This window comes from Lissotriton vulgaris, chromosome 2_1 (genome assembly GCF_964263255.1).
Source record: "Lissotriton vulgaris chromosome 2_1, aLisVul1.2, whole genome shotgun sequence".
In the NCBI taxonomy this organism is placed as follows: Eukaryota; Metazoa; Chordata; class Amphibia; order Caudata; family Salamandridae; genus Lissotriton; species Lissotriton vulgaris.
Genome location: NC_141687.1, coordinates 1,755,208,967 through 1,755,234,436, shown reverse-complemented (window position 1 = coordinate 1,755,234,436; position 25,470 = coordinate 1,755,208,967). Strand labels below are relative to the sequence as shown.

The following is a 25,470-nucleotide window of genomic DNA, read 5'->3' as shown; positions in this document are numbered from 1 at the left end:
AATTTTCCCAAACATAGTACCATGATGAGCCAAAGCAGGAGGAAAAATACACCTAGACCGAACCAGAACTCTAGCCAAGGGGAAATGAGGTAGATTTCCTTCAGTTGATGAAAGAGTTCCTTCGCTTTTTCTTTGAAAGTCTTTTTTGTTTCTGGCATCACTTCGGGGTCGTTTTGATCTTCAGAGAAGTTGTCGAAGTTGATGAAATAACCAGAGGCAGTTCTGTCAATTGATGGGATTGTTCTTTCAATCTGTCTCTCGGTAGCACTTTCTGATGTCACATTAGTGTAGACTGGTGTTGTTTCTTGACGAACTGTCTCAATCTGTGTTTCAAGAGGCACGAGTTCCATGGCATTATTGCATAGTCCTTCATTGTGCACTGCAGGCTGATCGAATGTGATTAGTCTTTCAGTTTGAACCTCTTGGATTGTTGCAAGTTTGGGTATTCTGTTGTTTCTTGGGAGTCCACTGGGCCTACTGTTGATTATAGGCCACATGCTTGTGGTTTTACCAGATCGATAGACACGACTCTGTTCTCCTTTTTACCAGCAAGGGGCGGTAGCACAACTGATCTTGTTCCGGTGACTGCTAAGACAGGTACTGCTTTTCTGTAAGAAGGCCCAAATTCCTTCTTAACCGCGATCTTTTCTCTGACTAGATCCCCAATCTTTGGAATCCAGACAGGCCTTGCTGGGGCTGTTTCTGGTGGTGCCTCGTCAGTGGTAGATGGCTGTTGCTTTAACTTTGTGTTGCTTAAGGATTTTCTTGTTTCGTTCAGTTCCTGTAAAACAGCCAAACGATCCTTTACATCAAAGTGCGTTGTTTCTTCTTGTACCACTGACATCTGACTATCGAGGTCCTGAACACGCATTCTAATTCCGAACAATAGTTCGTATGGGCTGAAACCTTTTAGAGAATTTCTTGGCATGTTGTTAAGACTAGTCTGGACACTTATTAAATGTTTGACCCACCCAGCGCCTGAACCTAATACCTTCGCTGTTATAGATTGCTTTATGTCCCGTTTTTTTCTTTCTACCACACTGTTCCCTTCGGGGTGCGACGGACAAGAATACCGCAACCCAATTCCCATGCTAGCCATGGCCTCCCTATAAGCTCGAGAGCTGAAAGCAGGACCTTGGTCAGAATGGAACGTGGTAATTGCGTATGTGCCGATAAAGACTCGCAAATCTTTTATAACCGTTCTAGAGTCAGCCGAGCGCTGGGGCCACATCCATATGAACCTCGTACAGGAATCCACTGCTACCATGATATATCTATAGTTGCCGTCCCTTTGTAGGGGACCACAGTGGTCCAGGTAGACGCATGCAAATGGTTTATCCGAGATGAGAAGGGGTGTCTGCGCTGGTCGTTTTACTGTTGATACTTTTATCCTTTGGCATATGTCGCATTCTAATACATACTTTTTAGTTTGTATTCTCAAGCGAGGCCACCAATATCTCTGTTTTAATAGTGATATTGTTGCGGAAACGCCAGCGTGTGCAGAAGCAAGCCCTTCGTGTGCCGCTTTGATTAGTCCTAATCTGTGTTCCCTGTTTGGAATTACTCTATCCCCCACTCCAGGGATTCGAGCAAAAGGAACATTATTTGTATCCGTTAAGTACAAGTACTTTTCAGGAAAGCCTTTTGGGAGTGTTTTCTTATCATTTTTTACTGACGCACTGACAGCTTGTAGAATATCGCTGTCTATTTTTGTTTGTGACCGAGTTATCGCAGCTACGGAAGCCGTTTGCACAGCTGCCTTCGCGGCTTCATCAGCCAATGAATTCCCTGCAACGTGAACGCCATCACGTTGATGACTCAGTGTATGTATCACGTGAGTATTTTGTAGTTCTTTCTGTAAAAGAACTACCTGTTCCCAAAGCATTTTATGCTTTATTGTGCCACCTTTTGCATCTTTGAAACCATTTTCCACCCAATTCTGCAAGTATTCATTATAAGATTGTACGCAATAAAAAGAATCGCACACTATTAGTGTGGGGAATTCGCGATCGGTATTTTCTAGCGCCATCTTAAATGCTACTAATTCAGCTCGTTGAGCCGAGCAATCTCCTAGAGATTGTGTTTTAGTGACCAGTGGTCTGAATTTTCCTTTGTGCCAGCGACCTTTTACAATCGCGCACGCAGCACTGTAAGCTTGCTTACCCCCAACTGCGGGTTGTGCTGATCCGTCAGTATATATAATACTTCCGTATTCTTCGAGAGGCAGGATTTCAATTGGCAGAGGACATTCATATTCATATTGTAAAAATTCCTGTGTTTTTAAGTTAGGATCAAATTCGTAAACTACGTCTGTTGCAGCAAGAGAATTAACCCACTGAATCCATCTCGGATGCAAAGCTTTAGCATTAGGAATGCTTGCTTTAGTTACCGCTTCTAAAGCCGGTATAGGTGTTACGATTATTATTCGTTTACCTTGTGCTAGGGGCCTTTCTTTCGCTACAGCAGTCTGAACCGCAGTTAGAATTTTCTCAGTTGAACTGAATTTTATTTCAGCCTTTGTGTACAAGTGAGATTTGTAAGCTATTGGTACCTTTTCTCCCTCATTAGAGGTCAGGTACGTGAATCTGCATCTTCCTGGGATGACTCGGATTACAAGATCGATCGTGTTGTCACGTGTATCTAATTTTGTTTTTGCTAACATGTCTGTTTGCAGTGATCTCAAAATTTCTGTGTGTTTTTGAGTCCAATTGATTTGTTTAAAATCAGGTTTAATTAGTTCGTAGAGAGGTTTAACCCTCTCTGCGTAATTTAGAATGTAAGTTCTTCCGAAATTCAGAAAACCTAGTATGGATTGTAAATTCTTCAGCGTTTTTGGAGCTTGGAGTACAGCGCACTTCTCTAAGAATTTCTCCGCTAGGCTTTTCCCTTCACTTGATAATTCGTACCCTAAAAATAGTACTGTCAGATGGGCAATTCGGGACTTTTTAAAGTTGAATTTGTAACCCTCTGCTGCGAACCCAAGTATAATGGTGTTCACTCTTTTCAAGTGAGTATCCAAGTCGTCGTCTGTGAGATAAATATCATCTACGTAAGATAATGCTTCATCATCATAGATTTGTAGTAACTCTGTTACCCTAGCTGAGAATAGTCCTGGGCTGTTCTTGAACCCTTGTGGGAGTCGACAGAATTTTTTCTGTGATCCAAATGCAGAGAAAGCGGTCAAATATCTGCTTTCCGGTGCAATGTTTTGACAAAAGAAACCATTAGAAATGTCTAATGTCGTTTTATATTTTTTCCTAACTATATTATTCATTAGGGCTGCACTATGCGAGTTTTGTACTGCAAAAGTTTTGCAACATGTATTAAGATGTCTGTAGTCCAAAACTAGACGATATGAATTGTCTGGCTTGGAGACAGGAAACAAAGGATTGTTCATTTGAGAGGTGCATGTTTCAATCACCCCCTGGTACTCAAGTTGATCTAAAATCTCCCTGACTTGTTTTTTAGCTTCTTGCTTTATGGGATACTGCCGTTGGGCAGTTGGTTCACTTTTTAGTTGGATTTTGTGAGGAGTTGAGTCCTCATCCCATCCTACATGATTTTTATATAATGCAGGTGCCTGGGCTACTGCCCATTTCCTTGCATATGTATATTTTTTGTGAATCGGAATGTGATTCGAGAAGGCAGGCATAATCACTTCTTCGCCACGAGGGCACTCCCTGACAAACTCTGGGGGCCAATCTTTTTCAGCTAACAGAATATCGTAGCCTTTTGAGAGCTTATCCCAAAATAGACCCTTAATTTTCCTAGTCTTATCACCCTCTATACGCAATGTTATTTTGTATATTTTATGGGGCTCGCTAAGTCTGGTGTCGGCAGTTTCAACCTGAATGTATTCATTCGTGTCCACTGTCTCCAGATGACTCATCAAGATCTTGCGCGCTATACTGATTTCTGCTGCACTGTCCAACATTGTCAATGCCCACTCCCCGTTTTTCAACTGTGTCCTCAGTATTCTCGGCATGGTTGATTACTCTAATACTGGCTACCTTCTTTTTCTGAAATTGAGATTTCTTATTTTGAGCAGGTTCCTTGTCTTTGGACTTGGTGTGCTCTCCTGGGTCTGACCGTCCTCTTCTTTCCGAATTCTGTGGAAAAGATCGAGAGGGACGTGTATCAATACTTTGATATCTATCAGGTTTTTTTAGATTATCCCTATTTCTAAGGTTATATGTTTTCTCAGAGGGCTCCCTCTGGGGAGACTGGCGTTCTCGAGTCGGAGTTCTTTCCCTCCGTCGAGGAGACCTTCCTCTGGACTGGAAAACTTTTTCCTTTGGAGTGGATTGTTTATTTCCATCCCAGCTCTTTTTAGGATTGTTTAAATTATTTTTAATATATAATTTTTCAGGATTTTCGAGCAGTTGGGGCTTTACCGGTTTTCCACCCAAGCTGTCTCTACCTAATTCTTCATAGCATTTTTCTATGATTTTTGCAAGCTCAACAGGATCTTTTATATCTGTTTCCTTCAACTTCTGGCGGATCGCCACAGATGCTGCTTCTCCTTTTATGTTGGCTAGTAATATAGCCGAGACCTGCTTGAAGTCTTTCAGTAATTTCATACCTAGATTTAAAGCCGGCTCTGGACCGAATTCATTTTGAATCTGTTTTAGCACTTCTGGTATTACCGCCATAGACGGAACACCGTGTGTTTTTGTGTAAATGGAAGCAAAGACTGTACCCCAAGTGTCACAGTCCTCCATGTGTGGTGCGATTCCCATAGGAAGGCAGATGGTCAAGATTCTGTGTTTCTCTATAGGGGTAGTATCAGGAAATACTGCCTCTATTTGAGTGATTTTCTGTGCAAACCAGAAAGGAATTTGTTCCCGTTTCACGGGTGTTTTACCAAGACATGACTGTATGTTCTGTGGTGTAATTTTATTTGTGTTCCCCTGATGAGGGGTCAGCTGTGGTGTATTAACAGCTGGTTGGACTGTTACAGTCCGCATTACATATTGGACTAATTGCCTATGTATTTTTATTAGTGTTTTTAGCTGTACTAACAGCTCTTCTCTAGACATTTTTACAATGTCAGGATGTGGTGTGTAGCTGGCTAGAACCGGCCACGTGGCTCCTGGTCTACCTAGTGGACCGAGCCTGGTAATGTGATCATTGTGTTTTAGGGCGCCATTAAACCAGAGCAGGTGCTCTTGAAATTTAAGCGGGATTTCAATCTCCTCGAAAGGAGCGTACTCTCCCGGAGGTTCCTCTATTTTGTAATAGTGAAACTCTTTTGTTATAGCGTTTACCGCTGGAAAGTTTATCCATGAATAGAATGGTAGACAGTCAAAATATCGAGTTGTTAATGTCGATGTACCATAATATCGAGTCCAAAATATCGATGGTAAGAAATATCGAAAACAAAAATATCGTCGTTGAAAATATCGATTTATGTGTGTGTCAAAAATATCGAAGACATGAATTTCGAACTCAGTAATATCGATGCTGAAAATATCGATTGTCAAAAATATCGATATGTAAAAGTGATGTTTTAAAGTATGTTAAGTAATGATTTATTTAAATGTTGTTTATATATAAGATAATTTTTACATTTAATTTTATTATTTTTAGTTAGAAGTCTAGGAGCGGGATGTAGAGTTTATAGGGGATAAGGGTGGGTAGTGTATTAAAAAAGTATAGTGTAAATATGGAATAATAAATTTCGCATTTGAAGTAAATTTATAAATTTGCGAAATTTTAATCAAAATATTTATAAATGCGAAATTTTATATAAAATTATTGAGTATTGTTAAATTATTTGTTCTTTGATTTTGGATATATATTATTAAATTGTGTAAATATATCTAAATATTTATTTTTTAACTAAATTATTGTATATTAATGTTAGGAGCGGGATGTAGAGTTTATAGGGGATAAGGGTGGGTAGTGTTTTACAAAAGTATAGTGAAATTGTAAAATTTTAAATTTTGCATTTCCTTTAGATTTCAAAATTTCGATATTTAACAAAATTTTTTGGGAGTAGTCGAAATTTGATTGAAATTTAGGGAGTACATTAAACATTATGAATAATTTTTTTGTATGTACAAAAAAGAATTATAAATATTAAAATATTACATTAAATTTTTATAATATTTGTACTATAAATTTAGGAGCGGGATGTAGAGTTTATAGGGGATAAGGGTGGGTAGTGTTTTAAAAATATATAGGGTAATTATATAAATTAAATTTTCGCAATTTCATATAAATTTGCGAAATTTCTAAAATTGAAATTAATATTTCGATTTTTGCGAAATGATATCGATTTTATTCGAAAATAGTACTTATTTTTTAAGTTTGCTGTTGTCTATGTACTAAAATATATTTGTAATTATACTATTTTCATATATTTTCTAAAAATATTTGTCTAATTATGATATGAGTGGGATGTATATTTTCAAGGGGATAAGGGTGGGTAGTGTATAAACAAAGTATACTCTAATCATAGAAGTAAAAATTTCGCCTTGTATTTCATTTTAGTTTTGATTCAAAATTTTATATAAATATTATTTAAATACGAAATTATGAACACTATTAGGTTGTTGTTCTAAATTGAGGTATTTTGTGTATGTAGTAAAAAGATTCAAAAATATATAATGTAGTAGATATTAAATAAATAAATGTATCATATTTTTAGGAGTGGGATGTAGAGTTTATAGTAGATCAGGGTGGGTAGTTTTATCAAAGGTACATTTTGTGCGTTTAGGGTCTGTTTTTTGTGTATGTGCGAAGGGGTATTTTAAGTGTTCAGGGTCAGTTTTTGGTTTGTGGGTAAAGGGGTATTTTTATGTTTTTGGGTCAGTTTTTAGTTTGTGGGTAAAGGTGTTTTGTCAGGTTTCAGGGTCAGTTTTTCGTTTGTGGGTAAAGGGGTTTTGTGAGGTTTCAGAGTCAGTTTTCAGTTTGTGGGTAAAGGGGTATTTTTAGGTTTCTGGGTCAGTTTTTAGTTTGTGGGTAAAGGAGTTTTGTGAGGTTTCAGAGTCAGTTTTCAGTTTGTGGGTAAAGGGGTATTTTCAGGTTTCTGGGTCAGTTTTTAGTTTGTTGGTGAAGGGGTTTTGTCAGGTTTCAGGGTCAGTTTTTAGTTTGTGGGTAAAGGGGTATTTTTAGGTTTCAGGGTCAGTTTTTAGTTTGTTGGTGAAGGGGTTTTGTCAGGTTTCAGGGTCAGTTTTTAGTTTGTGGGTAAAGGGGTATTTTTAGGTTTCAGGGTCAGTTTTTAGTTTGTGGGTAAAGGTGTTTTGTAGGGTTTCAGGGTCAGTTTTTAGTTTGTGGGTAAAGGGGTTTTGTGAGGTTTCAGAGTCAGTTTTCAGTTTGTGGGTTAAGGGGTATTTTTAGGTTTCTGGGTCAGTTTTTAGTTTGTGGGTAAAGGAGTTTTGTGAGGTTTCAGAGTCAGTTTTCAGTTTGTGGTTAAAGGGGTATTTTTTGGTTTCTGGGTCAGTTTTTAGTTTGTTGGTGAAGGGGTTTTGTCTGGTTTCAGGGTCAGTTTTTAGTTTGTGGGTAAAGGGGTATTTTTAGGTTTCAGGGTCAGTTTTTAGTTTGTTGGTGAAGGGGTTTTGTCAGGTTTCAGGGTCAGTTTTTAGTTTGTGGGTAAAGGGGTATTTTTAGGTTTCAGGGTCAGTTTTTAGTTTGTGGGTAAAGGTGTTTTGTAAGGTTTCAGGGTCAGTTTTTAGTTTGTGGGTAAAGGGGTTTTGTGAGGTTTCAGAGTCAGTTTTCAGTTTGTGGGTAAAGGGGTATTTTTAGGTTTCAGGGTCAGTTTTTTATTATGGGGTACAGGGAAAACATAAATTAAGATTCTATTTAAATTAAAAATATTATATTAAATTAAATTTAATGATATTACATTATTCATTTTTTTACATTTGATTTTTTATAGTAATTAATTATTATTTAATGTCCTGCAGTTACTTAAATTAATTGTTAATTGGAGTTGGAAGAGTAAATTTAATATGTTCTGTGTCCTGCACTTACTCTAATTAAATGGTGATTGCATTTCGAATTGTAAATTAATCACGGTTTTTGAGAAGCAATTACCTAAAGTATATGGTTATTGGAGTCGGAATATTTAAAAAATTTTATTACGTGTCTTTCAAATATTGATATTATATGTATATGGGTGTATGAATAATAATTTTTATAACTTCAGTGTAGAGTATGTTATTTATTTACATGTGGTATATAGAAATAGATAGAACATTACAGTTATAATACATTTGCAAAAATACATAAAAATGATTTTGTCATAGGTAATACAAAATAATGACACCAGTTTTCTTTCCTGTAAATTTTTTTATTCAACACTTGAAATATACGAACATATATACATTTTATTAAGCTATCTTTGGTATACATATAAACAAAAATGGAGGATAATGTCCTTTTAATAATCACATTTTACAGTAATTTTCTTGACAAGTACTTTTAATTTGTAGAGAAAAAATGGTTAGTTCACATAATGCAATGTATGATATTATACATACATAATACTATTATTGTTTCTTAATAAAACATCAACATGTGTAATGAAAAACATAATTCACAAATTTTTAATACATATAGTGATATACTGATGATATTAACATATGAACACTTTTAAATTTATAATATAATATAAATATCCTAATTAGAACATGTACATCATCATCAATGATTCTTTTAACATTACAATATTCTTATGTATGATTATTATTATTAATAAATAAGTTTTAATAATAACAATTTTCACATATTAGTCATATTGTAAACAATTAAATCTGATAAACAAATACAATATTACACATTTTGTTATATAATAATTTTAATAAATATTACATTAAATATTTTTATATTTTCATACTTAATGTAATAAATATTAAAAGTATGTAATATATAATTAATATACAGGCAAAAACATTTTCTATTCACAATATAATATACAATTTTTTTACATTACACATAATTTCGAGCCATATATATAACAATAATCGACATTTATAGTAGTACTTTTCACAGTTACATATAATTTGGATCGTTTATTTTGTAACCACTCTTTGTCTTTTTGCGTTATTTTGGTGAAGGGAAAGTCGCGGTTGGAAGCAGATTCACTTTTGAGTAGGTACGAATCTACTTTTATATTGTTAAAGTATTGTAAATTATAATTAAAGGTTATATTTTGTTATTTTGGGGTTGGTAATTAAAGTATGACTATTTACATATAATGGAGTGGAATCAATACGTATTTTCGGTCACGAATTTTTGAGCCATTTAAAATAGTTGGAGTTAATGAGTATGTGGTATAATTTAATTAAATTATAAATAAATAGGAATGTTATGTTTATATATTCTGGGATACTCGTTAGTGTTATGTCGGTGGGATTGTTTAGCTGTTTTTTTTTCTCGTATTTTGAAACAGCTATTTCCGTTTCCGATCATTTTTTTTTAAGGGAAAGGAACTGTGTTTCAGTTGTTAGAACGGAGATGATTTACATTCTTCCTTTATATTTTGAGTTCTGTGAAATATTTATCACACTTTAAGATAACAGTCGTTATTTTAAATGGCATTTAAATAGTCGTTTAATTTGGATGATGGATAGTTTTTGCAGAGTTAAAGAAAACATAATTAATGATTTGTTGGATTAAGTCTTTGATATGTACACATTGTATTGTCGGTAAAGGATTATCTTTATGATGTTCTATTTAAAGGTAAGTTAGAAATTTATGTTATTTTATTTGGATGGAAGCATTTTTTAAAAACAAATATTGTGATATAATAAAATATTTATTTAGTCTTTTTTGAATAGTGTTAAAAAATAAATTAGACTAAATAAATATTTTTTTATTATATTAAAATATGTGTTTTTTTACATTAAGGATATTGTTTGATCTCTATCAATTAATTTAGTTATAGCAATTAGTTCAATGTTTTGGCTATCATTTTTAAATATTCCAGTCCTCTTGTTGTAGGATATAGTTGGACTTGCTGTTGAAGATATAAATACATTTGAGCAGTTTGTCTAGAGAGTTTTGGTTTCAGTTGTATGACTGATTGCTGCATACGTAGTTCCTGAAAGCTTTGCTCTTTTTGTATAGCTGAGACTAGCTTGTGTAATGTGGGTGTTGTACGTTCAGTAGAAGAGAGGAAGGCATTGTGCCAACCTTCAACAGCATTGTTCGTTTTTGCTTCTTGGTTGAGTGTTGGTAGATAGACATTCCACCAGGGAATTGCAAATTTTGGCTGGCGTCTGTGGCCTGACCTATGTAGTCTTCCTACCCAGTTGTCCTCAAAGTAATCTAAAAGTGGGGCGAGTCTTTGCTCATTTTGGGTGTAGAAAGGACTTTCAATTAACAAATTGTAATGTTCGGCCACATCAGTTACTGGTACATATGCCAGAGCAATGAGATGTTTGATCTGGTATGCAAAATTTATATTTGTTGCATACTCAACACTAAGGGCAGATTTTTGTAAATGTCTCCAGAGACATTGATTGAAATGAAAATAACATCCTTGAATGGATGTGTGTGGGTAACTTTTCAAAATAGAATTAATCATAGCTTGCTCGAAGTCTATGATGATTTTCATTGGGAAGTAGTCAGAACTTTGTTCCTTTATTTTTTGTAAGATTTCTGAGTAAGTAGTGGCTTGTTTGTTTGGTAATAAACAATATATGAAGGGGATACAGGTATTATGATATTGCCCATGAATTGTGTATAACTGGTAGAAAGGTTTTGGGCATATAGAAAAAGTACCATCCATCATCCAAGTAGTACTTTCAGTTAATTTTTTTATATTGTTATTAGTTGCAAACATGATTATTCTTTTGTCCTTGCTATGATTATCATAAAATATAAATGGCTCGTCATTATGAGTAATTACAAGCTCTGGCGGAATTATGACTTCTTCAAAAGTTTTAGGAGTTGGTATATTGGGTCTACTTGCTTTTTTTGTTCTTGCTATTGTTCTTTTAATGGTAGCAATAGATGGTAGCGGACCTCTTGCTTCTTTGGGAACTTTAGGTAGTAATTCTTTCAGAATTACGTTGGTAGGTAGTTCTGATCTGGTACTTAATTCCTTGATATTTTCAAGAGTGGATCTCACTTCTATTTCCGAGATGTTTGGTGGGTGATTATGTTCAGTGGTATTTATAACACTAGTTTCCCTTGTTGTAGCACGGCCATAGCATTTATTGGAGTAATATTTTGTACACTTCCAATTCACTTTAAGGTCTTTTTGTTTCTCCTGAGTATAAATGTAGCCCATATAGCATAACAAAAATTTGCCTTTCTGAGATGTAATAAATCTTGCATCATCAGTCATTCTTGACTTCTGGTATCTAGAAAAGTTAATATACAAATATTAATACAATCTGAAATGTATAAAAGATTTTAAATAAAGCTAGTATTCTTCTAGTAATTTACTTACCACCAGTAATGTTCTATTTATCGAAAGTAGATGCTTGTTCAGTTAGATGTTGTTCTTCTATTGCCACGGTCTGTTGAGAAATAATTAAGTATGTTATAGGAAAAGTTACAATTTTTTTCTTGGTAACTTTTGTTTTACGTTATAACGTCTCTAAAAATAGTTTTGTTTATTTGAATTTAAAAAGAGACATTTCCAATATTATACTAACAGATGCATAAAAAGAGTCATTTTTATTTCTAGTACATTCTATAGAGTTTATAAAGACTAGTTATGTTTTATTTATGAACTTATCAAGAGAATTATAGTAGTAGCAGAATGTTTGTTCTTTGATGTGAATTATCTGTTTTCTGTACCTTTGAGCTCTGTTTAGAGAGAAAGTTGATGAAAATTACTAATGCGTTTATATGTAATATAAATAATACACATTTGTTATAAAGCATTGTTACTTAATTGCTAAAAAGAACCGGGGATGATACATGTATTATGAGTAAAAGCACAAAAAAACATATTTAAGAACAGGAAGATTATACTAACAGATGCATAACAAGAGGCATTTTATTTCTAGTACATTCCATAGAGTTTATAAAGACTAGTTATTTTTTATTTATGATCTTACCAAGAGAATTATAGTAGTAGCAGAATGTTTGTTCTTTGATGTGAATTATCTCTTTTCTGTACCTTTGAGTTCTGTTTAGAGAGAAAGTTGATGAAAATTACTAATGCGTTTATATGTTATATAAATAATACACATTTGTTATAAAGCATTGTTACTTAATTGCTAAAAAGAACCGAGGATGACACATGTATTATGAGTAAAAGCACATTAAAACATATTTAAGAACAGGAAGAAAATATTTTTTACACAGCATTGCAACGTTTTTTCCTCAAAAAATTCTGGCTTCACACTATGTATTAAGATTTACAGGCTAAGAAACAAAGTATAGAGTTTTAAATTAGGCCAATAATTGGCAAAGAACGTTAAGTAAATGTTAAACATATGTAGATACCTTTTTTAAATTTAAAGTGTCCTGTATCTTAAAGTTGAAGTATAACTTGATTTGTTTGTAGAGTCTGTTTAAAGGTAAAGTACATAAAGAAATAACAAATTAGGTTACAAATCTTGGTCTATAATTAATAGACAAAAAAAGTAGAATTTATTAACAGAGCTATATGATTACTTACTTGTAGTTTCAGGACGAATTTTCTTGAAGAGAAGAATATAGATGGTGCTCCCAAAATTGGCAGTATGTGGTCACGAAGAATATTTCCTGCAACTTGTATGGCTGTTTGTGATTGATTTATATAGTCTATGTGTAATTAAGTTTGCCATCTGATTGGTCAGATATGTAAAGACGAGTTACTATTGGTTAGTTTGAATTTTTTTTAAGTAAAACATTTAAGATATATCTTCTTATATAGTTTATGTTGAGGAATTGAAATGATATATTTATGTAAAATAAAAGTCTTGTAATAAATAAAGATTATGTAAAATGAGTACTAAGTATTAAATAAGTATGTTTACAAAGAGTTTATATACAAATTTTGTCAGTTTGCGAAAACACAATATTGTACACTAAATGTTACTTAATAATTTGAAAATACATTAGTGAAGTCATTAGAAATGTGTGTATTACTTAGAGAATAGATTTATTGGTGTTATATATAAAAAATGGAGTATAATTTAGCTATCGATATTTTGATATTGACGAAAATAGTGCTATCGAAATTTTTGTATTCGATATTATTGTAGTGTGGTATATGTAGTATTGAGTGTCGATATTATGGTATTCGAAAATAATGCTAACGATATTTCTGTAGACGATATTTTTGTGCATCGATATAGTTTGCTCGATATTATTGTAGTTTTCATGTTAAGTATAGGGTGTCGATATTAGTGCTATCGATATTAGAGACTCGATGTTATAGTAGGTCGATTTTTTAGAAATCGATAATCTGTCAGTGATTCGAATAGAATACCTCTGTCTGCCGATATTCGTGAGCCTCTATCACGAAAATTACTGTACCACCTTGAGGTGTCAGTCTGTTATCTATAAGTTTTAAAGTTATAGATCTTCTTAAGTGGACCGGGATGATAATAGCATCCGGGTCTGTGTATTCGGGACCTTGCTGAGTCGCATCTGCTGCGGCCCCAGGGGTTCCGTTTTCTGGCATTGTAAAAATGCGAGGTTTGCAGAGTAGGTCTCCAAGGAGACAAAGATTAGGTGCACAATATTTTGGAACACTGTATCCTTCAACGTTGAATAAACCAGAGCTTTACATAGGAATCTCTTCCTACTAAGGTCGGGCGGATTTTAACCTTTCACCCACTCCAGACGTCTATTGGAGTATTTACGGGAGCAAGGGGTCTGTGTGAAATATGCACGACTGAGTTACTCTAACGTCTTGCGTTAGTTTATCGCCTTACCAAACGTTGGGCGCCATGTAGTGTAGTTCCTAGTTTTCCACTAGGCCCTGCGCATTGGAATAACATAAACAGTAGTATCGACGTGGAACTGCGGATATTCCAGGCCTCCACTGACTATGCTAAACTTAATTGGGTGTGTTACCAACTAGCTCAGAGGTCACTGGAAACTTTCTTCTCTGCATGGGAAGTGATCAGCTTCCCTGGCACAGACAAGAAGGGATTCAGTTTTCCAACAACCGTGCAACATGACAACTTTGCTCCTCAGATCAAGAGTCAATTTCTAGGGTTGTGTGAAACAATAGACAGGTATTTCACTCAGTCAGTTTAGTGCAGTTTACTTTCACGAGATGTAGAGAATAGAGAGACGGGCGTTTGTCAATAAAGGGTTAACATTTATTGAACAGTCTTTCTTCTCGTACAAGAGAAATGTATTGCCACAATTGCAAGACTTGTTATTATAAAAAGTACGTACAGTAAGATAAGTATTGCGAAATAGAACTGTAAAAGCATTGATATGGTTTCTTAGCCATACAATGGTTAAAAGTAATAAAACATATATACAGTCATATATACATTAGGCTAAAATACTCAACTGGTGCTTCTAACTAAGCCTACCCCAGTGTGCCTGACCTAAGCCTAACACGTGGAAGGGGAGTAAGTAAGTAGCTTTAAGTTAAGTTGGTTTTGCCAAGGTTTGTTTCAAGAATTCTCATCTAAGGGTTTAGTCAACACCATACCTCTGAATAGAATGATGGAGGATTGGTATCTCCTTCAGGGGAAGCTCGATATCCCTGTCACCCGCGAGGGTAGACCGGAAACGCCGGAGCTGGATTTCTCTGCACGAGAAAGGCAGCGGCTCTTCTTCAGCGCGTCGAGAGGAGGAGGCGGGGGACAGCGTCCGCGGCAGCTGGAATCTGCTGGGCTCTTCTGAGAGGGACGGCTGTTCAGTTCCTAAGCGTACTGCACCATCGTTCGCGCTTTGGCGGCGATAATGGTATCAGTAGCTTCACCACCACAGGGACAGCAGGCTGCAGCGACAGAGTGCTACAGTGCTCAACAGCAATGGGATGCACAACAGCTCACAACCACAATTGCTTAAGGCAACGTTGGTAGTATTTATACCTGACAGGTGCCGGGTTTGACGCAAGTTTGCTGGACATAGGACGTCAATTAAAGATGTCACTAGGAAGTGATAGCTATCAGTTGCTCATTAGAGTTCTATTACTAATCAAAACAAAGCAAAGGGGATTTCCCAGTTTGCTGAGTTTTTATCTTGTTGAAGAACTCGGAGTGTTAATCTAGGAATATCAGATAGTGACTTCTGCTCTGTCATTGCACTAATTGGTTGCAAAGGAAGTGGCAGAGAGAGATATCCTTGAACGTGGCTCTGTTCGTGTGAGGTCAGAGATGACTTTCTGAATATCGCACTTGAACGGTTATGCCAATATAGGGAATAAATGGATTTATAGCCGAATAGGGGCATAAGGTCACAGTATCGATCAGGAACCTAGATAAACACGCAACATGAGAGTTAAGATTCAGGGGAGGCTTGTCCACTAAGGTGGAGGAGTATCGCCCCACTAAGCAGGTTGAAAAAAGAAGATACAAAATGTTAATAACTCACCAGCTTGGTTGGGATGGGGCTGCTCTACATGCAGAGCAGGACAGGGGAGGAGTGGTTTTCCCACTCCAAGTGCGCAGGATGCTTTGGCCGGCTATCACGGGCACACCAAACCGTCATGTGCACTTCGCATGTTCTCCATAAAGGCTGCATTACAGCCTAGGTAGAGAACCATGCCCAGTCTCCCATTCTCTTGCTGAGTGCCGAACCACGGCGCTCAGACCAATCACCATGCTTCCTTACAACGTTGTGATTGGCTATTGGTAATAATATTGCTGAGTTCTTTCATCAAAAAGTGAATAAAATCTACTCAGCCTTCCCCCATAAGGACATCACTCTCTCAGCCCAACCCAATGAAACCTCAATCTCTTCCCCACCACAACCTCTATCTACCCTGACCCATTTCCCCTCTCTAGACCTTGTAACCCTTGAATCCATAGCCCGAAAAGTCAAGTCCGGATCCCCTGACGATCCAGCCCCTCCAGACATCATTATGGCGGCCTCACAGTTCATTCTGCCGACCATTAGAGATGTCTTAAATTCATCCATCACCGCCATTGTCCTGCCCGCCTGGAAACAGGCCATGGTCAGATCTTTATTGAAGAAATCCAACCTGGATCCGACTGACCTTGGTAATTACCGTCCAATCTCCCTGCTCCCATGGGTGAGTAAGCTTCTGGAAAAATTTATAAATCTCCAACTGGTAAACTTTCTAGAAGAACAACAACTATTAGATCCCACCCAGACGGGCTTTAGACCCAAACATGGGACTGAGACCGCCCTTCTTATGGTCACAGAGGAGTCCAGAAAGATCCTGGACCAAGGAGGTTCAGTGGCAGTGATCCTCCTTGACCTCAGCGCAGCGTTTGACACGGTCAGCCATGACATCTTGCTGCACCGTTTATCCAACACCGGGATCAGGGACAAAGCCTGGCTGTGGTTCAAATCCTTCCTAGAGGATAGATACTTCCGAGTCTTTGAGGGTGAGTCTATGTCCACCTGTAGACCTTTAAAGTGTGGGGTCCCTCAGGGCTCCTCTCTGAGCCCCGCATTGTTCAATATATATATGAGGCCACTGGCTGAGGTCGTCCGCCCATTTGGGATTAAGATCATCTCCTATGCGGACGACACGCAGCTGGTGGTCTCACTGGCGCAGGAGGCCAATATGCCTGCGTCAGGCGGTCTCAAAGAATGCCTAGAGAAGGTCAAGGGCTGGATGTCCTCTTCATTCCTCAAATTGAATGGGGACAAAACTGAGCTGATGCTCCTAGGTTCCCCTGATCCCTACTTCCCCAACACCCTGTGGCCCCCCTGTCTAGGCCTTCCTCCAACCCCAAAAAACAACATCAAGAGCCTTGGGGTTTGGTTGGATAGATCCTTATCATTTAGCACCCAGGCCACAAAACTCTCAGCCGCCTGTTTTGGACCTATGAGAATGTTAAAAAAAATCTTCCCTCTCCTTCCCGTGGAGGCAAGACAGGTGGCTGTACAGGGTCTAATACAATCACGCCTGGACTTCAACAACGTGCTTTATCTCGGTGCCCCAGAATATACCATACGCAGACTCCAGATAGTGCAGAACTGCGCAGCACACCTGCTGCTTAACATCCCGCGCAGACAATCGGTGAGGGCCGGGCTGGCTAGCCTTCATTGGCTACCAGTGCGCCAGAGGATTCTGTTTAAAGCCATGTGCATTGCACATCAGGCCTTCAGGGATACAGGTCCCAGGATTACCTGGGACCTAATTACCCACTACCTCCCCAGCAGAAACCTCCGCTCCAGCCAGACTTTCTTGACCACGATACCAAGAATAAAAAGATCCAGATCTGGCGGCAGGGCGTTCGCCTACAACGCTGGCATGGAACAACCTCCCCCTGCACCTGAGAGCCAATTGCAATCTGCCCACATTCCGGAAACAGTAAAAAACTTTTCTTTTTAATCTGCCCCACTAATCCCAGTTAGGCCCCTCTGCAGGTCCCCGGTTATTCTAGCGCTTGGACGCCTTCGGGCAGCAATTTGCTCTCTATAAATCCACATCCATTCCATTCCATCCATTCCATTCCATTCCATTGGGAGGCTGGGAGCCGGGTGCATTCTGCTACCTACCCTGGAAGCGGGGAAGAGGACTGGGAGGAGGCGACAGCGGCAGACAGGTAAGTGTGTATTTTCATTTTATTTTATTCCCTCCTCCCCCCTCATGCCTGCGACCTGCCTCACCAAGCCCTCAAATACCAACCGCCACTGTTAAGAGTGCAAGATACTGAACGCTTACAGAGGCTGGCTCTCTGACCAGGCTAATAACTACCCATTATGTTTTACTCTATTAGGGTGTGATTACCAGTGGCTAGTGTTTGATGAAATCATTATCGCATCTGATCGAAACCCGATGCAAAGGTGTTTGAAGATTATTTGATGTGTTGTCACATTAGAATATGTTTGTGGAATAACATGCAGATGTTGGAACTTTTACCACCAATATCAGCATGTCCTAGTACATACGGGTTAATTTTTTCCATATTAAATTCCATCAGGTGTGACCTGCTGAAAGTTGATATAGGTTGCAATCTTTAACACACCTGGTATTTACTGGGTGCAATAAACAGTGCTGTGCTGCTGGATACAACCTATGAAAAGTGCACTTATACATGTACGCCAGAAATCGTACTGTGATCTCTTTCTGTTGAGAGCTTGTTCAATAGGATGCCTTGATTTGTGTTATGAGTCTTTTATTGATTCTTTCTTATCTCAGTGAAATAAAAGTATGTTTTACTGGCACACCAAACAAGTGCATTGATCACTTCACCACATGTTTGCCTTAATCTCAGCTTTGTGTCTTCTAGGCTGATGGTCAAATCTTGCTCTTTCTACAAAACCAATTGGGTTGGAAGAATAATGTTCCTGCTAGTGAGCAATGGCAAACCACTGCTGATCAAGGAGAACAATGCAAAGGGCGATAGCTACATTGAGATCCGGGGTAGGAAGCCGTACAAGAAGCCTGGTAAGGACTTGTGGTCTGCCAACAGGAATGGCTTTGCCTGAAGAGAGCATAAACTTGGTGCGCAGTACAAATACTTTCACACTGGTGGTCGAGGTAAACATTACTAGTCTAGTTGGCTGTGGGAATGTCTTCCTGCCATAATGCAGTTCCATGATAACAGTGTAAAAATGAAACCATCGTAAACAGCCTTGATTAATAAAGGTATTAACATAAATGTTGCTACCACTTCCTAAAGATGTCCCCTCCAGGGCAGCAATGGAGCTCTGTGAGCCAACCTCCACAAGCCCAACTAATCTGTAAATTGAGGTAGAGCAATTTCTGAGAACTAAAACCTCAGAATGTTGCTGAGCAGTGCATCTCTGTGAGATATGTATGTAATTGCTACCTGTGAGGATTAGGAGCATTCGAAAATGAATAAGCCTTGTGATTAGCTATATTTTCAAGTTTATGAAAAACGATTGCCTCAAAAATACATGGATGTGGATGTGATTGGCTTTTCACAAGCCAAGGTGGATGTCTTTCTCTTCACAGACAAAGGACAAGGCAGTGGTTAGGGAGGAGAGGTAAAGTGAGGTCTCATTTGACCTGAGGTGGAAGCAGAAATGTGCACCCTCGTCTACTAATTTTGTACTAATATTTTATATGGTCATTCTCTGAAATCATATGAGTAACAGAGACCTTGCAAGGATCTCCATTAAATCAGCCAAAAGATTAAACAGATTTATTTTTTTGTAAAGATTTCAGGCCTGTGTGGGACTTCGTCCTGTCGATCGTCTCCCTCATCAGAAAGCTCTCAGAGGAGTGGCAAGGTCTACATTTGTGCCTAAGAACGCCCTGCAGGACAGCCGGCTGCCCTGACGAATTTGATTGGCCAGATGTTCACAGCACAAACATTGCTTACTATATGTGCGTATGCTTATTTTTCTATGTTTTATAAACTGCGTTTTGATGTAAAAACACCTCGGTGGTGGGACTGCACCTTACCATGTAGGATATTCACTGTTAACATTGAGAACTCTGGTCTCACCGGCGGCCCTGAGACCTCCTGTCAATGCAGCATCTTCATTTCTAAAATCACTTAGTACTTGTATTTTGATAAGCCGGTTTGTAAAATGTGCTTTTTTTTGGGTTTATATATTTTAGGAACGGCGATCAAAGTGTGGCTATGCAAAATACTTATTTGATGTGGTTTTTTTTTATTGCACAGTGCCATTGTTCATTTTTCTTGACGTGCCTAGAAAAATGTGTTTATCCTAACGGTCCTTAGATGCAATTTTGGTTCTTTTTTCAGTTTTATCTGCTGCTTTGCATTGGGCAGAGATGAGACCAGTTGTTTGGAGAAGACTTTGTAATTAGTACAATTCCTCTTCCATGTTTGATGCGTTGTACAATGTCCTTGTATGACTACTGTGGATTTTGTGGCTTCATTATGGTCCTGCATTTCTGTAATCACATTTATTGGTGATTATGGCTGTGCTCGATTGGATTAACGCGCGAAAGCGCGGTCTCGCCAGAGACCTATAGTCACCGGCTCAGCTTTCTAGGAGACAAGAGATGTCCACGCGCATAAATGGGATCGGAGCGGGCCGTGTGCGCGTGTGCACATCTCCTGTCTCCTGGGAAGCTCTAACACACACAGCCACACCTCCCCCTGCTTACGCATGCGCACCCCCACACACGAGCGCACACACAGAGACACACGCACGAGCGCACATACACGCACGCACACATACAGAGACACCGCCGCTGCACACATACACACACGCGCACACACACACACACACACAAGCGCACCGAGAACCCCCCGCTATCCCCCCTCCCCTTCATTCAGCCGCGTAGCTAGGGGAGAGGGGGAAAGTTGGAGACTTGGTGGGTGGAGGGATGATTGGATATGGAGACTCCACCCCCACCCAGGCCCCACCATCGCCTCTCGCTGTGATTTTATTTGGTAAATCTGCTACAAGTAGTACTTTCCTCAAACAACCTTGCACAAAAAAACTCGGCAGAAGTGCTCAGCTCACAATATTACGACACATCTATATTAGCACTAACCATTTCATTCCTTGACCTAAAAGGACATCATTTCTGTTAAAATTGAAACGCATGTGACCATGGAGTATGTTGTCGTCTGTCGAAAGACAATACGGTGAATAAATATCCCCCAAGTTACCGAGTAATTGAAGCAAAGAGCGGTTTGGGCAGTTATATTAGGTCAGCAGCTTAATGTGAAGCGAATGCCTCAGAAAGTCATTAACATCTCTGTGTTGTGTGTGATGCGCATTTTGGGGCTCCTTTATGAAGCAAATGAAATACTGCACTTTTATTCATTTTACGTTTTTGGTTTCATTGTTTTAAGTGCAATAACTTTGGAGTTCATCCTACAGATTACTTTTTTTGAAGCGCACGTTTAAATGAATTGCCCCTTTATGGGAATCGACCAACCATATTTTCCTTTTACGTCAGCCTCCTTTCTCTTTAAGCAACAGGGCCATCAAGTGGCTATTATGGACAATTACAAAGAGATGTACATTTAACAGCGATCTGCCGTCTTAAAAGTAAAACGTCCAAGGCAGCAACCTGAGGCTGAGACAAGGGGGAGAATTAGAAGTCTTACTTTATCAGGGTGTTTAATGAGTTCAACAATATGAAAAATACTGTGCTGGGTGCTAAAGACTCTGTAGGAACAACTGTATTGAGCCTTGTTTTATAAACAATAGAGACAGGCAAATCAAAAAATTCAAATAAAGCGTAAACCAGAGAAGAACCTTTGATTCAAACCAAAGACCAATATTATATCCCTCATCTGCCAAACATTTTTCACTGAGCGGGAGGAGGGGACGGGTCTGTGTGGTGAACACGGTTTGTAATTATTTTTTTTTTTTTTAGTTTTGCTGTTTTTGCAGCACTCACTGCACCCCTAACGTTTGTGCGCTTCAAACGAGCAACAGTTACATTACACAGGGACACATTCATGTTTTTTAGGCACAAAGAGATTCAGTTACTTGTTCATATCAGAGGATGGTGAGCCGACGCAGAGACTCGAACATGGTTTCCCGTCCCAAAGTGGGCATCTCGGCCCGTTATACCATATCGTTGAACGTTTCAGTTTGCCAGCCGATATCCTGAGGTTATTTAGCATCCCGGGATTTATCTACAGGCCTGTTGCACAGCAGGTACATCACTTTTTCCCACGTTAAAAGGCCTGTTGCGCAGCAGGTACATCACTTTTTCCCATGTTAAAAGTGACGCAGAGGCAGCGCAAGGGTCTTTTAACCCCTTCGACGCTAATGACAAAGCCAGCTCGTCATGGGCGTTACCTGCGCTGCGCGGATGACGAGCTGGCTTTGTCACGTTACGCGGGATTTTTAAAAATGCCGCGCACAGCGGGAAAAGCCGCTGCAGCGATGCGGTTAAATAAGCCCCATCATCTGTGAAGAGGCTCCAAATATCACGCCGGAGAATCCCTCTATTCAGGGGACTCCACCCCACCTATTGATCTACTGGGTGACATCAGTTCATCACTGGGTAAACACTAGAGGGGAGCAGATTATCATGAGCATGCACTGTGGTACTGTGTTTGTTGGCAGGTATTGGACACCTAACTACAGATGACATATAACTATAAGAAAACTGCTAAAAACAAAAATAAACTTCAATGTTTTTGACCAGTGTTTCAATTTATTAAATAGTGTTAGGTTACTGTATTGGTTGACATTTAAAACATTTTGAAGTTTCTAAATATATGTTGATAAATATACAACAGAAAACCTGAATATGTATGGCAGGCATGAGGCAGAAAGAAAGATATATTTGGACATGCATTATTTGAATCGGCAACAAAAGTATTTTTATACACGAATCAAGATTACACACTATAAATTGTTGGTTTTTTTGCATAGGTACAGTTAAGATACATTTGTGGTATAGTCACATGAAGTTGATTGCCGAGCATCACATAATTTGGTTTAGTGCTGAAACTGTGATATCAGGTCACACAATCTGCAAATCACACCTTTAAGTTACCTTCCTTTGTTACTGGGGAGCAGATTTAGTAATATTTCACAACCAAACTCGCTGTGCTGCATTGCTTGAGAGAGAGAGATAAGGACAGTGCCATATCTACTCAGATATGGCACTGCTGCTCTCTTCTAAAATACTGACACACTTTCAGACTGTCTAGTGCTGCACACACACCTTTGCACCACGGTGCAAAGGTGTGTGGGATGCATAACATAGGTTTTGTACTGAAAGGGTGCCCTTCCAGTACAAAATACTATGCTCGGACACACTTTAGAACTTTTTTAGTGTGTATTTGTGTTGGGCAGAGCACAACATGTGCAACGCTTCTATTAATTTTGGAGAAAAAAAACTTTTCTACTACTTTGAGCCTGCCTTAAGGAGACAAACCCTTTCTAAACTCCCATCATGACACTGTAGGCACAGAAATGAGAGAGGCAGAAAGTAGAAACAAGCATTTGCAATGGAATAGGTCTCGCATTTATGCAAGTTTAAGCTGTTGGCATTGTAAATGACAATGCCTTATATTTATATTTTAATAACGAAAACAAAAATAAAAGGCATTGTTATTTGCAATGTCAGTAGCTCAAACTCGCATCAATGCGAGACCTATTGCATTGCAAATGCTTGTCATACTTTAGCTTTTGATTGTACGAAGGTGGGAGGGTTTGTTTTTCTGTCTTTTGAGACTAAGTGGGGCTACTGTCTCCATTGTTTGTCACTGTTAGATTGTATTGCTCTTTTAATTCGAGAACATTATGCGTTTCATTTGGGGGAGTGAGCTTTCTCAGGCAAGGCAAGGCCAGGTCCTCCCTGTTCATGTTTCTGGTGTCTCTAACCCAGCACTAATGATTGATTTCTTGTCCTGTAGCACTGTGTGTGTGTGCAGTTAGGTGGAATAGGATTGAGTGATGATCAGACCGGTCGTTATGTTTGATAGATTCAATTGTCAGCTCTCTTTCTCTGTATATGATTAAGTCGAGCGTTGCTCCATGTAATGTATTAGTCTTGTACATGATTGGGTCAGGTTTTGTTCTGAGACAAAGTGTTTTAAAGTAGAGACCTCTGTGCCAACCTCATCGTTCCAATGTATAGTGACATCTCCGAGAAAGAAGGCATTGCGGTGTAGCATGTTGTGTGCTGTAATTATTTCCATTATGTGTTTGTTGAACACGTTAGGGCCAGATGTAGGTGGCCGTTTCAGGCCATGTACCGATCGGTAACGGCCGATTTTGGCCGTTACCAATCGGTAAATGGGTGACTGGTATGTAGGGGGCATTTTTTTACCGATTCGGTAAAATTACCGAATCGGCAATTTTACAGAATCGGTAAAATAAAAATTCGGTAAATTTACCGAATCTGAGGCTCCCAGATGTAGGTGGGACTCTTCTGAGTCCCAGAGGCCTTACAGAATCTGTATTTTACCATCAAATCCAATTTGATGGTAAAATACCGATTCCGGTGTGCATGCACATGTGTGCATGCACACCTATGCCATGTGACAGGCAGACCTGCCCTTAGGGCATGTATGCCTGCCACATGCCACCCGAGCCTGTTTTGGGGGTGCCAGAGGGTGCCAAAGTGACACCCCCTGCACCCTTGTGGAAATAGGTATTTACCGATTCGGTAAATACCGAATCGGTAATGCCCATTCATTCCTATGGGCTTCAAAGCCCATAGGAATGAATGGGCATTACCGATTCGGTATTTACCGAATCGGTAAATACCGAATACTTCCGATTCGGTATTCCAGCACATCTGGAATACCTACATGTCCACAGCTTAGATTTACCGATTTTTAATTACCGAATCGGTAAAATTCGGTAATTAAAAATCAGTAAATCTATGTTCGAGGCATATGGGCTGCAGATGGTACATTATGAATAGATCGCCATCTGGTGTTGGGCTCGGATGATTGCACTTTGTTTTTCTCTTGGAGAGTCTTTTGTATCTTGGTGACTCCTCCTTTGGTTGGTAGTGCGCATGGGCATCGGCTCCATTCTTAGATTGTTTTTTTCCGCCATCGGGTTCGGATGAGGATTGAGACGCTCCAGATCAACTTCAGAAAAAAGGGATTTATCGGCGCGTATTCCCTTTCCAATTCGACGGTATTGTTATCGAACTCGTTTCATTTCCATTCCGGCGCGTTGCGACTTCAACATCGAAGAAAAAACTTTGATCTACGTCGACGAACAGGAGGCCTTTCTCGACGCAGTCAAGCCCGGAGTCCATGGAAAGGACTCCATTCAAGAAATGTCCAACGTGTGGTGCTAAGTTCCCACACAAGGACCTACACGAGGTGTGCAACCTCTGTCTATCGCCTGAACACGAATCCAGGGACTGCGAAGCCTGCGCAGCATTCTCCTCCAAGCTAATGATTAGAAATCGTCGGGCTAGAAGACACGAGGTTTCCAGAATGCAGTTGGAGGCGATCCCAGAGCTGTTCGGAGACGAGCAACTTGAGGAAGAAGAGGATCATGAGGATCAGTCGGGGTCGGAAGGGGACCAGTCGGATGTCGAAGAACTCGACGTGCAACAAACCGTGAGTGACGACGTCCCCTTACCAAAAAACCGACCCCGTGTGGTAACGACCCCGCCTTCGAGCCCGGTCAAACCGCATAAAAAAGTTTCCGACGCCCCGCCCTCGGGCCCGGCAACGAAACCGAAACACTCGGCCTTCCACCATGTCGGATCCGAGAAACGGTCGACATCGACTTCGACACCGAAGCTTCATACAAGGGAAAGCTCGGCATCGAAACATTCCATGCCGAAACAGAAGCATGATTCGACGTCCAAGACTCACTCGATACCCAGGAAGTCGGAATCGAGTAAACACTCGGTGCCGAAAACACCGAACATTGACGATCGAAAACATAAGCACCTTTCGGAACCAAGGCCTTCGGTACCGATTCAGGAGCAACAGACAGATCCCAAACAAAAGATTTTGTTTATCGATCCGCAAACTGGCAAAGTAGTGACGAAGAAGAGAAAGAATGAACAGACAG

At 39.2% G+C, this 25,470-nt stretch overlaps 1 protein-coding gene across 1 annotated transcript in view; it reads left to right on the top strand.

Moving 5' to 3' along the window:
• Positions 1 to 25,470, top strand: part of LOC147733239 (malignant fibrous histiocytoma-amplified sequence 1 homolog) — a 196,805-nt gene that overhangs the window by 160,395 nt on the left and 10,940 nt on the right. Inside the window, exons 7-8 of the mRNA XM_086957801.1 lie at positions 18,291 to 18,448; positions 19,186 to 19,354. Coding sequence (XP_086813927.1) covers positions 18,291 to 18,448; positions 19,186 to 19,354 — 327 coding nt within the window. The remainder of the gene's footprint in view (positions 1 to 18,290; positions 18,449 to 19,185; positions 19,355 to 25,470) is intronic.